The 15,310-nt window shown below is 36.3% G+C and overlaps 1 protein-coding gene across 3 annotated transcripts in view; it reads left to right on the top strand.

The window, feature by feature from the left end:
- Positions 1–15,310, top strand: part of CHL1 (cell adhesion molecule L1 like) — a gene marked incomplete at both ends in the record, with an annotated part of 83,898 nt that overhangs the window by 23,152 nt on the left and 45,436 nt on the right. For all 3 annotated transcript variants that reach the window (XM_080914183.1, XM_080914184.1, XM_080914182.1), the window contains 3 exons: positions 1,665–1,785; positions 10,319–10,494; positions 15,169–15,300. In XM_080914183.1, coding sequence (XP_080770309.1) covers positions 1,665–1,785; positions 10,319–10,494; positions 15,169–15,300 — 429 coding nt within the window. The remainder of the gene's footprint in view (positions 1–1,664; positions 1,786–10,318; positions 10,495–15,168; positions 15,301–15,310) is intronic.

Below are 15,310 nucleotides of genomic sequence, written 5' to 3'. Positions count from 1 at the left end.
GTCATTTATGGTCATTTCATTTTATTAGAGTAATTATTAGAAAGAATTGCAGTATTTCTATTAAGTAGTATTTTAGCGTAGAAGGTTTTATGATTTGTAGTCATTTAGAGTTTATGCAAATGGATATGTGTACGCGTATGTGTATGTGTATGTATTTATATATGTATGTGATTTGTAATTGTAACATACAATTATATCTAATTAACACACATATAAAAGTAGCGTAGTTAATTAAGCATCTATAATTAACATATAAATGTATATCTCTAGTTTTACATACAGCTATAAATATATGTATGTAATAGTGTATTACTTTGATTTTTCTAATAGCTCCTACATAGCATAAGGAAAAAGAAAATAAATGGTTAATATAACGAAAAGTAGAAAAACTCTGGGTTTAAAAGACATAAGTAAATCGTTTTTACTTGCAAGCTTTGTCAGAATAGTTTGTAACACTATGCAATCTGACTGAGAAAGAATGCAGTTTTTAGTATATCTCCAATACTTTTGTCTATGGAACCCTTTAAATTTTATTTAGTTTTTGTATGAAGCATATATCAGAGTTTGCCCCATATATATAATGTTTCAGTTTTATCCTGAATTACATAGTTGGCTTGTTTTCTATATTACAAACCACACTCAAATAAAATAAATACTCCTTACATTATGTGGGCCAGGGGCTACACTTCAGTTTCTAATATACTGGTGATCTCATCAGAAGGGAATGAAGCACTCCACTTGCCAGCTGTCTCATGTATGCTGTCTCATTCCCAACATCATTTTCTGTAACATTAATAATCTACATATATGTCTTCAAGTACTTAAAAGAAATGTGGCATATGCAGTATATATTTAAAAATAATTTCTAATATATAAATACAAGCAAGAAAATGGAGAGCAGACTGAACATATATTTTATACTCCTGTCTTCTGATAAGAGAAAGTAAACTATTTATTTGATTTCATAAATAGATAAAATCACATTGGTACTGATTTTGAAAAACAATTTATGTTCACATTTGGAAATAAAATCAAAATATAGTGTGAATTTAGTGTCCTAATTTGCCATTGTGTTTTAAAATTACTAAATAAAAGAATAAATAAAACTTTCCAATCTATACCTTCCAAACTTAGATATATAATGAATCAATTTTTAAAACATTAGTTATCTTTAAGGATCTGAGACTAGAAGAAATTTACTGAAGAACTAAATAAATTTATGGCTGCCTAGTATCTAGAACAATTTTCCTCAGTCTGAATTCTCAATAAGTACCTGAGAATGAAAGATGTATTTTTACAATACTCTGATCTAACTAATACTTTGATCAATAAATTAAATAAACATCTAATCATTAAAAATGGCAGTTATGGTAAAACAATAGAATACAAAGTCAGACTATCAGTTAACTTGAGGGTGTGTCATAAAATCCCCTTGAGTAAGGCTTCATGTTCTAAAACGGACAGGTGATGAACATCCTGACATTTAAATACATTGTTAGAGAAACTGAGAGAATCATGTTTCTTTGGATGAGAGAAGTCTGCTTAAGAAACACACCAAAGTATGTGAAAAGGATGTGAAATCATGCTTTGAAAATGACCTGATAACAGAGACATTTTACAATTTTTGTTGGGGAGGAGACTGACTCTTCTTTTTTCTTTTCTAGCAAATTCCATCAAGCAAAGGAAACCCAAACTTCTGTTGCCTCCTGCACAAATTGGCAGTTCATCCACGCAGACTGTACTCAAAGGGAATACCTTGTTGCTCGAGTGTTTTGCAGAGGGCCTGTGAGTACTTTGGCCTCTGCCCAGTCCTTATCCCATCTAGTGTTTCAAAGACTGAGAAGTAAAGACTTTAATGCATGCCTGCTCATCACTTACTACTTTTGTAAATATATAAATACCATTCATGTTTCTCTGGAGAATCACATTTTTCTTCCTTGTACCAAAAGAAGGTTACAACTGAAATTGATTTAGAGGTTCTTGTCTTCATTGTGCACAGGCAGTGCAGGGACCAAGGCCAACCTTAGTGAAGTGGATGGTCTACTGCTATTCTTAGAGATGTGCATTAGTAGCCACTCATCTACTATAAGCCATGCTTTTTTTCCTCTACTCTTTTGTACCACCCTGCTTTGGGGGTGCTAGCCCCACTGTTACAGTACTAGGAAGGTTACAGCCTATGCCCCAAGCGAGGTCCAGCCACTTATACTCAATGAGTATAGAAGAGTCAAATTTAAAAACTAAAACAGGTAAAATTTAATTCAAAATGTTTATATTGGGCAGAGGGATAAAACAATCTGGAGACCTCCTCCAAGGTCTGCTTTCTGACACTGGAGTAAGGTTAAAGTTTAAGTGGAGGTCTAAGAATTTGCACAGTAAAGAAACCCCAGAAAGGTGTGTTCCCACATCCCTTTGCCTTATCCCTCATTGCCTGGACTTCAGTTTCTTCCAGTAAAGCTATGGCATGACAGGTTGTTAAACTGTGTGAGATCTCTTTCCAGAGAACACAAGCTTCACCTCTGCCTGGAATCTTTCTCTTTTCCCAGCATAAGATTCCTGGAAAAATTTCTAGTTCTTTGGGCTCCACTGTTTTGCTGGTCTGATAGCCTTATTAGAATCTGTTCTTTTACACTACCCTCCTTTTAATTTCCAATGGTCTCTATTGTATGGGACCAGCAGTTCCTGAACACAGAACATGGAGACTTATATTTATTATGAATACCTAAGATTTACAGCTAGGATTGTTATCAACTAGCTCATAACTTATGACCTATTAATTCTTTTTTTATAGTTTATATATTTACATTTCAAATGCTAGCCTGTTTCCCTTTCCTCCCCTCTCATTTCACCTCCCCCAACATCTATGAGAATGTTCCCCCTTCTACCCACCCACTCTCACCTCAACATACTGCATTCCCTACTTTGGGAAAAGGAGTCTTTACAGGACCATGGGCTTCTCCTCCTATTGATGCCAGAAAATGCCATCCTCTGCTACATATGCTGCTGGAGCCATAGGTCCCTCAGTGTGTACTTCTAAACCATGTGGTTTGTTCCCTGGAAGTTCTGTGGGGTCTGGTTGGTTGATATTATTTTTCTTCCTCTGAGGTTGCTTTTTTAGTCCTTTATCTAACTCCTCAATTGGGGTCCCAATACTCAGTCTGATGGCTAGCTGCAGGCATCTTAATCTGGACCAGTAAGGCTCTAGTAGAGCCTCTCAAGAGACATCCATGTCAGACTCCTGTTAGCAAGCACTTTTTGGCATCAGCAATAGTAACTGGGTTTGGTGGCTGCATAGGGGATGGTTTAGGTAAATGGATGGAACTAGGAAATATCATCCTGAGTGAGGTAACCCAGACACAAAAGAATGCACATGTTATACACTCACTGATAAGTGGATATTAGCCCAAAAGCTCAGAACATCCAAGATATAATTCACAGACTATGTGGAGCTCAAGAAAAAGAAAGACCAAAATGGGGATGCTTCAGTCCTTCTTAGAAGGGGAAACAAAATACGGGAGGAAATACAAGGGCTAAGAGTGGAACAAAGACTGAAGGAAAGGCCTTCCAGAGACCTATTTATTCTATTCTAAGTTCTTTTACCTGCTTGTTAACTTTCATTAAGTTTCCTGGCTGCTTTTTCTTTCTCTCCCAGGCAATCCCACCTTACTCCCCAACACACACTCTCTCTGTCTCACTTTTTCCAGATTTCCTACTTTCTCTCAGAAGTCATATTTTCTACTTCCTCTCTTTGCTATTGGCCATCATATTTTTATTTTACCAATCAGAAAGGGAGAGAGGGAGTGTTTAAAAAAAAAAAAAAAACATTTAAACAGGTGATGCTTAACAGTACCAAAGTTCAGCTTGCAATCAAATATCTATCTGCTGATTGAGAAATCAGCATTAATATAATAAAAATTCTTTACACAGCAAATTAAAACATCACTTCAACACTCTATTTTTATTAAATAAAATACATTTTAGTGCAAATGTATGTCTAGATTATATTTAGGGAAAGCACGCATAAAAAGCTGGTCCACTGAACCTTCGTCACATCTCCAATAGCAGAGTCCTGCTACAGTTCTCTGACCTAAGGGTTGACATTTTATCACTTTTGAAAATACTTGCCTTTGCTTCATGCCTTGTATATTCATGTAACTGGGGCTATGGTCATACAAGTTCAGTGTTTCTACAAATACTCCTGCTGACTTGACAGTCTCCCATCAGTGAAGCTGTGCCCAAAGGCATTCCATCTCCCAGTTGATTCATTTGGGAAGCAGATATTTTTATAAGTAATGGGAGTCTTTTTAATCATCTATATCTTGAAATGTATTAAAGAGAAATTAAGAGTAAAAATAAAAAATAAACACCTTTGTTCATAATTCAGTGAAAAGTTTAAATGAATTGTTTTCAAATTAGATTGTAAAGGAAAGGAGAGGCTTTAATTATTGTACAACTTCTATATTTGCCCATTTCTCTTTTTATTCAGGTTGTTTATCAGTTTTAAAACCCAATGTTCAGTGATAAATTATGTCAATATGTTGTCACATGACCTTTATAGAAAGAGTTTGGTGTCTGTGTGCTTTTTTAAGATCTATTTTTATTTTATGTTCATGAGTATTTTGACTGCAGTTATGCCTGTGCACTTGTTGTGTGCAATGCTCACAGAAACAAAAGGAGGCATTGGAATTTTAGAGTGCTGGAAGCCACTATGTGCATGCTGAGAATTAACCAAGGTCATATGCCAGAAGAGCAAGTGCTCTTACCTGACAAGTTTTCTCTCTAGTCCCGATCTGTCTTCTTATATGAGAAGGTCAAACCCTTGCCATCTGCTATAACTCATGAATAACCAACTGGTATCATCATGAATTTGTAGTAGTGGACATTAAATTCTTTCACGCTTTTTCACTGTTCAGATTAACTCTTCAAGTCTGTCAATTCTTGAAAGAATTTTCCAGTTACTTACTGCTAGTGCTGTCATTTACTTCTGGAAGTGACTGCCATCTGTTTAAGACTGTCCTCAACTTACAAAGATACCCCCACATGACTTGTAGAGACTAGAATGTTAGGGAAGGCACACAGTTAAATGAAAACCAGCATCTACAGAGTTGTTCTTCTATTAGACACAAGATTCCTGATACTCTGATAGAAGAAGAAATTTGACCACTGCCCCCTCATAATTAGATTGAGTTGGGTTATTCATTCTGTCTAGTTCCTCTTTGAATTTTCATTGTTGAACACCCAACGATATTGTTGAAAATGTTTTTGAAAGGGCTTCACATATACTTCAAGGACGTTTATAAAGTAAAACATCACTAATTATATTGGTGTTCTTCTTTAATCATTACAAAACATCAATATTATGTCATTTTCCACATCATTAACTCATTTCCCTTCTGACATTCCCTGGCTTTAAGTATTTTCACACGTAGGTTAGGCAAATGAAACCCACAGAGCTCACATGTAAGCACAGGTGCTTTTCCAAGTATAATTGAAGCTGAAGCCCATTCATCCCATTCTGTTCCCAAACATTAAAGTCCTCTAAGTTTAACTCACATCAACATTATATTATGCAAATGGACCACGTCAGTTTAACCTGGGAAAACTGTGAGGAGTTTGCAGATATCTGCTCTAAGGTGGTTCCATTTATCATACATTTGAGTAAATATGATAATCCAAAAAAAAATGTTTGGGCTGTTTGCTAAGTATATTTTCTGTGGAAGCTTGAAGACTTCAGTTTTTTTTTAATTGAACAACTTTATTTTAAAAAACAAAGATAAATGTACAGATTTTAAGCACTATTGTATAAAAGTATATGAATACCTTTTTGTCAGTGCTTGGTTTTTTTAAAAAAGTTTGATAGTGTGCGTTAAGATCTTACTAGTTACAATGAGCAAAAAGTACATGTAAAACAGGATGTAACCTGAAATTAGTCAAAGTTTTCTTGGTGTGTAAGGATTAAGCATAGTGGTTTTTAATTTTCTTTTTTTTTTTTCTTGAACTTAATATAGTCTGAGAATTGTTTCTGGGGTGTTCAGAGCTTTCTCAGGTTAATATCCAATTATCAGTGACTGCATATTATGTCTGTTATTTTGTGACTGGGTTATCTCACTCAGGATGATATTCTCTAGATGCATCTATTTTCTTAAGAATTTCATAAAGTCATTGTTTCTGATAGCTGAGCAGTACTCCATTGTATAAATGTACCACAGTTTTTGTACCCATTCATCTACTGAAGGACATCTGAGTTCTTTCCAGCTTCTGGCTATTATAAAGCGGGCTGCTATGAACATAGTGGAGCATGTGTCTTTGTTGTCTGTTGGAGCTTCTCTGGGGAATATGCTCAAGTGGAATAACTAGGTCTTCATGTAGTATTATGTCCAATTTTCTGAGGTATCGCCAGACTGATTTCCAGAGTAGTTGTACAAGTTTACAACCTCACCAACAGTGGAGAAGTGTTTCTCTTTCTCCACATCCTCGCCAGCATCTGTTGTCCTCTGAATTTTTGATCTTGGCCAATCTGACTGGTGTGAGGTGAAATCTCAGGGTTGTTTTGATTTGCATTTCCCTGATGACTAAGAATGACTAAGCACTTCCTTAGAAGCTTCTCAGCCATTTGATATTTCTCAACTGAGAACTTTTTATTAGCTCTGTACCCCATTTTTAATAGGGTTGTTTGATTCTCTGGTGTCTAGCTTCTTGAGTTCTTTATATACCTTGGATATTAGGCCTCTATCTGATGTGGGATTGGTAAAGATCTTTTTCCCACTCTGTTGGCTGCTGTTTTGTTTTCTTGACAGTGTCCTTAGCCTTACAGAAACTTTGCAATCTCATTAAGTAACATTTGTCAATTTTTGACCTTAGAGCACAAACCATTGGTGTTCTGTTCAGGAAATTTTCTCCTGTGCCTATGTGTTCTAAGGTTTTCCCTGCTTTCTCATCTAATAGTTCCAGTGTATCTGGTTTAATGTGGAGATCTTTGATCCACCTACACTTGAGCTTTGTACAAGGAGATAAGAAAGAATCTATTTTCATTCTTCTGCATGCTGAGTGCCAGTTGGACCAACACCATTTGTTGAAGAGGCTATCATTTTCCCACTGAATGTTTACAGGTCCTTTGTCAAAAATCGAGTGACCATATATGTGAGGGCTCGTTTCTGGATCTTCTATTCTATTCCATTGATCCACATTCCCATCTCTGTACCAGTACCATGTAGTTTTTAGCACAATTGCCTTGAAATATAGCTTGAGGTCGGGGATAATGATTCCTGAAGATGTTTTCTTGTTGTTGAGGATGGATTTCGCAATTCTAGGTCTTTTGTTATTCCAGATGAAATTGCACATTGCTCTTTCCAACTCTATGAAGAACTGGGTTGGTATTTTGATGGGGATTAAATTGAATCTGTAGATTGATTTTAGTAAGATGGCCATTTTTATAATGTTGATCCTTCCAATCCAAGGACTTCAGTTTGAAGTCTGAAAACCCTAAAAAGCTTGACAGGATGCAAACCCATCTAGCAGTGGGCAGGATTATGGTGGGGTGGAATATGGTGGAGTAGCAAGTGAAAAAGCAGAAGACAAGACGCAGATGTCCTTCTCTGACCTCTGCTTTTATACAAATATGCTCATGCTAACACATACAACCCTGCATACACACACATACTCATATACACACACATGCACACACACACTCATACACACACACATACATATGCTCATTCACACACACATGCACACACACTCATACACACACTCATACACACATACACACTCATATACACACTCACACACGCCACACACAGCCATACACACACATACACACACATGCACACGCTCATACATATGCACACATACACTCATGCACACTCATGCATTTATTCATACACACACTCACACATGCTCATACAAATCCATACACACTCATACACATACATACATGCACATACACGCACACATGTACAACCACACACACACACACCAATGCTAATACTATTACTTAAGTCAGAGAAGCTTCCAGAGACATAAGCATATTGGAAAGCTTAGAGCTTATGGATTCCCTGAAAACAAGAGTTAAATGACATTTTGACTCTCATTAGGCAAAAAATATACTCACATTCCATTCATCTTATTGATAGCAAGAACATGCTGTTTTAAAAATTCACACTCACACAGTGTGGAATGAAAGCAGGATGAATTTAAGGATATTTGCTTCCTATAGATCCTACCTTTTAAACCAAGAATCAGAAGAAAATTACTCACATAAGAACTAAAGAAATATTTGCAGTTATGAAAACAAAAGAAAATCATTAAATAACACTATTATTCCCCAGCCCATCATTTGTTCAGATTCTGTTAGCAAGCACTCCTTAAGAATAAACCACAGAAGCAAGTGAAATTGAACTGTCCAGAATAAAAGAGACATTAACCTAGCTGAATAAACCATCCCTACATGTGATTTTGTGTTAATCTGATTTATATCATCTGTTTATAAGAAGCGAAGAGTGTTAGACAAATGATTTCATTCAAGAACAGAAGCAAAAAAGAAACTGAGGAAAGTAAGGTGCTTGCTTTGCTGAAGCACAGACTTGTGAAAATCTGTGTGGGAGGAACTGAGGTCCAGGGCAGTCATTTGGCAGATTGCCATTTTGACAGATGGTATAAAAAGCAAGCAGGTAGGAAATTTGGATTCCAAACACCGCTTGGTGTCACATTCTTTAGAGTTCAACAGCTAGTCAATATATTCTCATATGTGTCTGTCTGTGGTGACCATTTCTGAAGGATGTCAGCCATGTTTGCTGGCCTTGGTTAAGAAGAAGGTTGTTTTTACAAATCTTTGAGGTTAATCCATTTAGCCTTGAGACAAAATAGCAAATATTTGTAAAAAGAACTTTATATTTACCTGCAATGTAATTATTCCTAATAACTGAGCCATTTTATTCATTTTCAGTGTGAACAAGTAACTTGAAATAATGAAAACAAACAATTGGAGACATTTATTTAATTACAGAGGCTGAGCAGATATGATAGTTCAGCGGCCAAGATCACTTGTAGATGACATGATTTGATTCCCAGTACCTACGTGGGGATTCACTACCATCTGGAACTCCAATTCTAGGGGAAAACATGCCTTCTTCTGGCCCCATGGTCGTAAGACATGTATGTAGTACATGTACATACATGCAGACAAAACACTCATAAACATAAAATAATAATATATCTGGAAAAATGATTATATACTTGATGCCCAAGAGAAAGTTTGACCACAAGCTTAAAACTATGCAGTAAGGAAAGATGGACTCCTAAGAAAAGCAGACATCAAATAGATCTCACTAAGAAAAAGTGTAAATTCGAATCTGATAAGTTTTATTCACTTAGCTTCTTGGAGCATCAGTTTTGATAGTGATAATATTATAACAGTAATTCATGTCACCCTTAAATCATTCTTGGAGCAGTGACTAAAAAACAGAAATAGAATAAGTACCAGAATTATGTGTTTTCCAATCTTGTAGGAGAGAAAGAAGAAGAAGCTGTCCTCACAGCTGTTTACCAACAACACTATGAGGTCAGTGTAGTCATAAGATATCATTTTCCACCCACATTTTTAAGAGAAGGGATTTTTTTTTCTCACATGTTGTCCCTAGATTCTGTTTTCCTTCGTTGTAAGGCATGTGTCAAAGTTATCACTGTGTCTTGTTTTGCTTTTGTTTGTTTTGATCTTGTTAACCTATCTCTGGAATGCTCCGGAATCAGGGAGATTCCGGGGCCTCTGTTCCCTACAGAGCAGGAAAGAAGGTCTCTGCTGGGCACTCCAAGCTGCCCTGGAATAAAAGAACTGCTCCTCCATCCAGCCCACACACTTGGCTCCACTCCTCAGCCACTTTATCCAAAATTGGCTTCATTTGCATTCAAGGGGAAGTTGTTGCCTGCCTCGATACTGGCTGCTGGGCCACGTTGTTCAAAGTCACACAGGGAAAGGAGCTGTTTATCTCTGACCATGGGGAGATTTTCACACTTGACAAATGCATCGCAATAGTATATCTCTGGACTTTAGTTATCCATTGAGCCTGCAGTTTCATTGACTCAGCACTCACGTGGAGTTAGCCTAGTTTACAGAAAAGAATAGGATTCCTAGGGAGTAGGCCATTCAAGGAACTTATGATAAAACACGCTTGTTAACATGATGCTTAATATGATGATGTGTCCATTGGTAAGGCTGATAAAACTTGGTGAATATATAAGGTCAGCATGATAATAGCTGTACTATGAGAGATTTGTTTTTATAATTGATAGTTATTTTTCTATGTATTCATTCTATTTCTCACAGACCGACTCCAGAGATCGAATGGAGCAAACGGGGTAGTGAATTACCAGAGGGAATTGAAACTCATAAAAAGACACTGAAGATAGAAAACGTCTCCTACCAGGACAGAGGAAACTATCGCTGCACAGCCAACAATTTGTTGGGAAAAGCCAGTCATGATTTTCATGTCGTGGTAGAAGGTATGTCCCCAATAGGATGTGAGGTTTTACTTTTAAGACAAAAAAAAAAAAAAAAAATCTGTACCATTATAGACTTTTGCCTCAACAATGAACTCATCAAAGGTGATTAGTTTATACTTTTTGTTGTAGTGTAGGCACTAAATAACAGTATACTTAATTAATCAGTCTTGTAATTTATCTCACAAAACCATATGGAAGGCATAAATGTCAAGAGGAGACCTCACGTAAGGCACTAAACATACACCACTTCTTTGGACAGTTTAAATTGTCATTAAACCTACCCTCCTGTAAGGATTTATTGCATGGAATGATTTTTATTATAATGCAACATGATACTCATAAATAAGGTCATGTTCATGGAATTAAACATTATTGCAAGAAGCCTGGAAGGGTGTGTGGAGTGCTTGCTAATCTTGTCACTCAGCTTCTGTGTCTGTGATCACAGTCAGATGGATTGTCTCACATTATTCCTCATTCTAAGCCTCTTTTGTTCTGTAACCTGGTATTCGGTATATCACCCAGGATGAAATACAAAGAGACAATATGGTGCAAATGCTAATATTTCTATCAAAGAGTACCAAAACAAACTACTTCATCTGTCCATAAAATCTACACTCTTTTGATCAACTGAGATTTTCTGCCCCCTCCCCTTTTTGTAATTAAGAAATTTGATAATGACATCATTACTCTCATGAGTAGTATTCACAGTAATTAGATATCCAGGCTGTGGCTGCAGGGCTGGAGTTGAGGTTGCTTGATCCTGCTGTAAATTTTAATTGGTACAGCCTCCTTCCTGAGGATCCAGTCGCAACCAGGCTTTTTCTCTAGGGTTGAAGTAACTGTGTCATTCAAATACATGCAATAGTCAATATCTTGTACCTTAATATTTACTTAGCACTGTGTTGGCTTACCTATGGAGGGGAATCATCTCTCCCGGGCTGCCAGTTCATGAACTGAAGCTGTAAGGTCTCCGTTAATATTCTGATAAAGGTCTCTTTTAAAGCTTCACTTTGTGTAAGGAGCATGTTCGTGGTGGCCTTTTGTTTTAATTAGTGGAAAAAATAAGAATCTCAAACACAAATTTTACTCACAAGTAAATGTTCCAATCATTGACTGAGTCAAATATCTGGACTGACACAATTTCTCAACCCTTTCTATACTATTTTCTTAGCTAAGGAGAGAACAGGAAAATTAATAAGAGGGAATTCATTTTGTTTGGATCTACAAAGCAAATCTTTATAGAAGAGAATGCAATGTTAGACATTAACATGAACATATATCAATAATAATCTATACTTCTGATAATAAGTTATTCAAAAAGGCACTTGGAGAAGAAGTTTGAAAGATGTGGTTATAATTTTAGACATTATTTGACACTTGTCTCTAATTTGATTACATCTGTTGATGGGGATATTTTTTAGCCTCTGGTGCCTTTCAAGCACACACACAAACACACACACACACACACACACACACACACACATGCACACACAAACACACAAACACACACACACAAACACACACACACTTGAACCAGACATAAATACTTATTAGCTGATTCTACTCTGAGTTGCTGACTGCTAGAAATTTTTTCCAGATGGTGGCTGTGTTGTTACGGTAGCTGAATATATTAACAATCTGGCTTCAGTTTTTTGACTATTAAAACCAAAGTGTTCAAAAAATGCAAATGGTGCAAAAATATTATACCAGTAAAATTAATTATGCAACTTAAAATGTTGACTGTAGGATTCCAAAGGGATATAGGTTTCTGAAACAAATCATCTCCAATATTTGTTAAATAGTTGTTAGTGGTTCTGAGATGTAAATATTATTTTTATGAAGAATATTGAATTATTTTGCTTTTTTGAGAATACAGTAAATATATACTCAGAAGCATATTTCAGCTTCTCCTCATACCTTCATGGAATCAGTGGAACATCATCAAGAAGTGTTTGTCTTGCTAAAGGGTGAAAGTATAAGCTATAAACATCACTAATTATCAGGAGATTGAAGGTTGTATTTATTATGTTTTCTTTGCCTCCTTGGATCTTCCTCTTCCTTTCCTTCTTTTATTTAAAAACCCAAATTAAATCAGGACTGTCATGTGGCAGACAAACAGCTCTCTCATGTATTTTGATCTTCTAGTTCATTGTGAAAATATCCTGTGTGACTATGCACAAGCCTTAGTAACCTATCCTGGCATATTTCTTCTCTATTCTGAAACTCAGGTTTCATGAACTTGTACTTTAAAATAAAATAACCTAAATTTGTAATCAGATTGTAACTCAAATACTATATTTTACATGAGGAAAACAGCTGATATAATTATTAGATGTTACCATATTTTCCTGGCAACTAAAATATGCATTATTATATATACAGTAACAACTAAGATCCAGTGAATATAGCCCAGTGGCTAAAGGGGCTTTCAGCAAAGCTCAATTATTTGGAATCTACATAAAAATTAAAGAAGAGAACTGACTCTCTAAAGTTGTCTGCTACAGGTTCACTGTGGTATGGATAGACACTCAAATAATAATAATAATAATAACAATAACAATAATAATAATAATAATAATACATAAGAGTATCCCATAAAACATAATTTTAGACATCAGTATATCAGTACCATTTAAAGTGATAAGAAAAGAAAAACATGTCCCATGAAAAATTTTATGTTGTCCACATTAGAATCATTTCAGGCTGTTCAATTTCAAAAATACAATATGAATCATTTTTTATGCCTATGCAGTCTTTAATATTATCCAAAGTACCCTACAGTATCTAAATGCCACATGCTGAAACTCAGTCCAATCATTGAAAGCATGAATACCTTATTTTGAATTAATAAATTGGTAGAATGCTTACATAGTGTGCACAAGACCCTTAGTTCAATCCCCTGCATCACATAGACTGGGTCTGGTGATGTACATCTGTCACTCAGCACTTGGGAGGTAGAGGAATGAGGATCACCAGTTCATGACTACACTGGAAGCAGAAGCCTGCCTAATGTAATGAAATCTTATTCCATGAAAATCAAGAATGCAAATTTGAAGTAGATCTTTGTGATTTAAAAAAATTACCAAAAATGATCACTGTGCTGCATGTTTCATAGATACCAAACTTCTTTTTATATTTGGGTTTTGGTTTCATAGTAAACATTTTTAGTTTGCTTATAATGTCAGAATTCATGCACTGCCATCTCCAGTTTTGGATACTATAATTTAACTTATCATTTTGTTTTTTTATTGTGACAAATTGGGTGAAGTTTTAGAATAAGCATCTTTTATTAGCTATCACATATCTCAGGCATGTGTAGAAAAAAATGGGACCCTATTGCTTCTTCTATATTTCCAGGCTTTCCCATCCTCTCTTTTATGTTTGGTCTCTTCTCTAATCCTTGACATCTGCTTTCTTTCTTATACTAAAATAATTTTAAAGATATTTTCACTTTTTACATGTACATATCTTTTAAAATTTTCTTTTTTTAAAAAAACAACACAAAAACCCACCATTTTCTGGGTGAACAGAATAAGGTAAAGTTTATGGGAATTACCACTTTACATTTTCAGTAATGCTACTTCTGTGATTAATCATCAACTATGCACATGTTTCTGGAGAAATGGCTCAGTGGTTGGAGAGCACTGGCTGCTATTTTAAAGGGCCTTGGCTTAGTTCACAGATTTTACATGGTAATTCAAAACTCTCTGTAACTCCCACCCAGGTGTCTGATATCTTCTTCTGTCCTCGATGGGCACAAGGTATTCAGGGAGTGGTGCAAAGCTCTGAATGCTGGCAAACAACAACAACAATAATAATATTCATGCACACTTCTAGTCTTCACTGTTGTCATAGTGCTACCCCGATGGTGACAAGATGTGACAGTAATGTTTGCGGTGAAGACACTTGTCTTCCTCTGTTCTGAGACTCCAATTAGAGTTACACATTTGAAGTTCTGTGCATCAAAAGAAGATAATGTGTTCCTGGTTTTTCTGCTTTGTTTCCAAAGATAAAAGTCAAACGTTCTTAGGTTCCCTTTCTGCCCCTTTGCAAGAATATCTCTTGCATATTATGTTTTCCAAGTGGGTAAGTTATGCAAATTGCTATACGTACTACAAATAAATGTTAGACCCACTAATCCAGGAACAAGGTCTTATTTAAAAAGCTCTCTGAATCTATGTCCTACATATCCACATTTTCAGCTACTTTGCTGCAGCTTGAGTAGAAACAGTAGCCACCCCTCAATGAGTTACCATCTGCTTAGCCCTCCCTCGTGTTTCAGTAAGAGGAATGTATACAGCTAAGTCGGCTGTGTATTTTTAGTATGTGAATCTATATACGTATCCAGAGTGTAATGTAAGTGCTCTCTCTCTCTCTTTCTCTCTCTTTCACACACACACACACACACACACACACACAAAATGGGAGAGAGAGAGCGAGAGAGAGAGAGAGAGTGAGAGAGAGAGAGAGAGAGAGAGAGAGAGAGAGAGAGAGAGAGAGAGAGAGAGAGAGAGAGAGAGAGAGAGAGAGAGAGAGAGAGAGAGAGAGAGCTGCTATGGAATCCTTTGTAGTGTCTGCCCTCTGCTGGTTCATGGTAGAAATGCAGACCTGTTACAGCAGTTGCATCTTTTACTGTGCATACCAGGTCTGGAAATGTCTTTGTTTTGTTTTCAGAACCTCCACGCTGGAAAAAGAAACCCCAGAGTGCCGTGTACAGCACAGGAGGCAGTGGCATCCTGTTGTGTGAAGCAGAGGGAGAGCCTCAACCCACAATCAAATGGAGAGTCAATGGCTTGCCAATTGAAAGTGAGTTAAA

The sequence above is a fragment of the Micromys minutus genome (assembly GCF_963924665.1).
Source record: "Micromys minutus genome assembly, chromosome: 3".
In the NCBI taxonomy this organism is placed as follows: Eukaryota; Metazoa; Chordata; class Mammalia; order Rodentia; family Muridae; genus Micromys; species Micromys minutus.
Note: the sequence above shows the minus strand (reverse complement) of the source record. Positions and strands in the feature narration are given on the sequence as shown.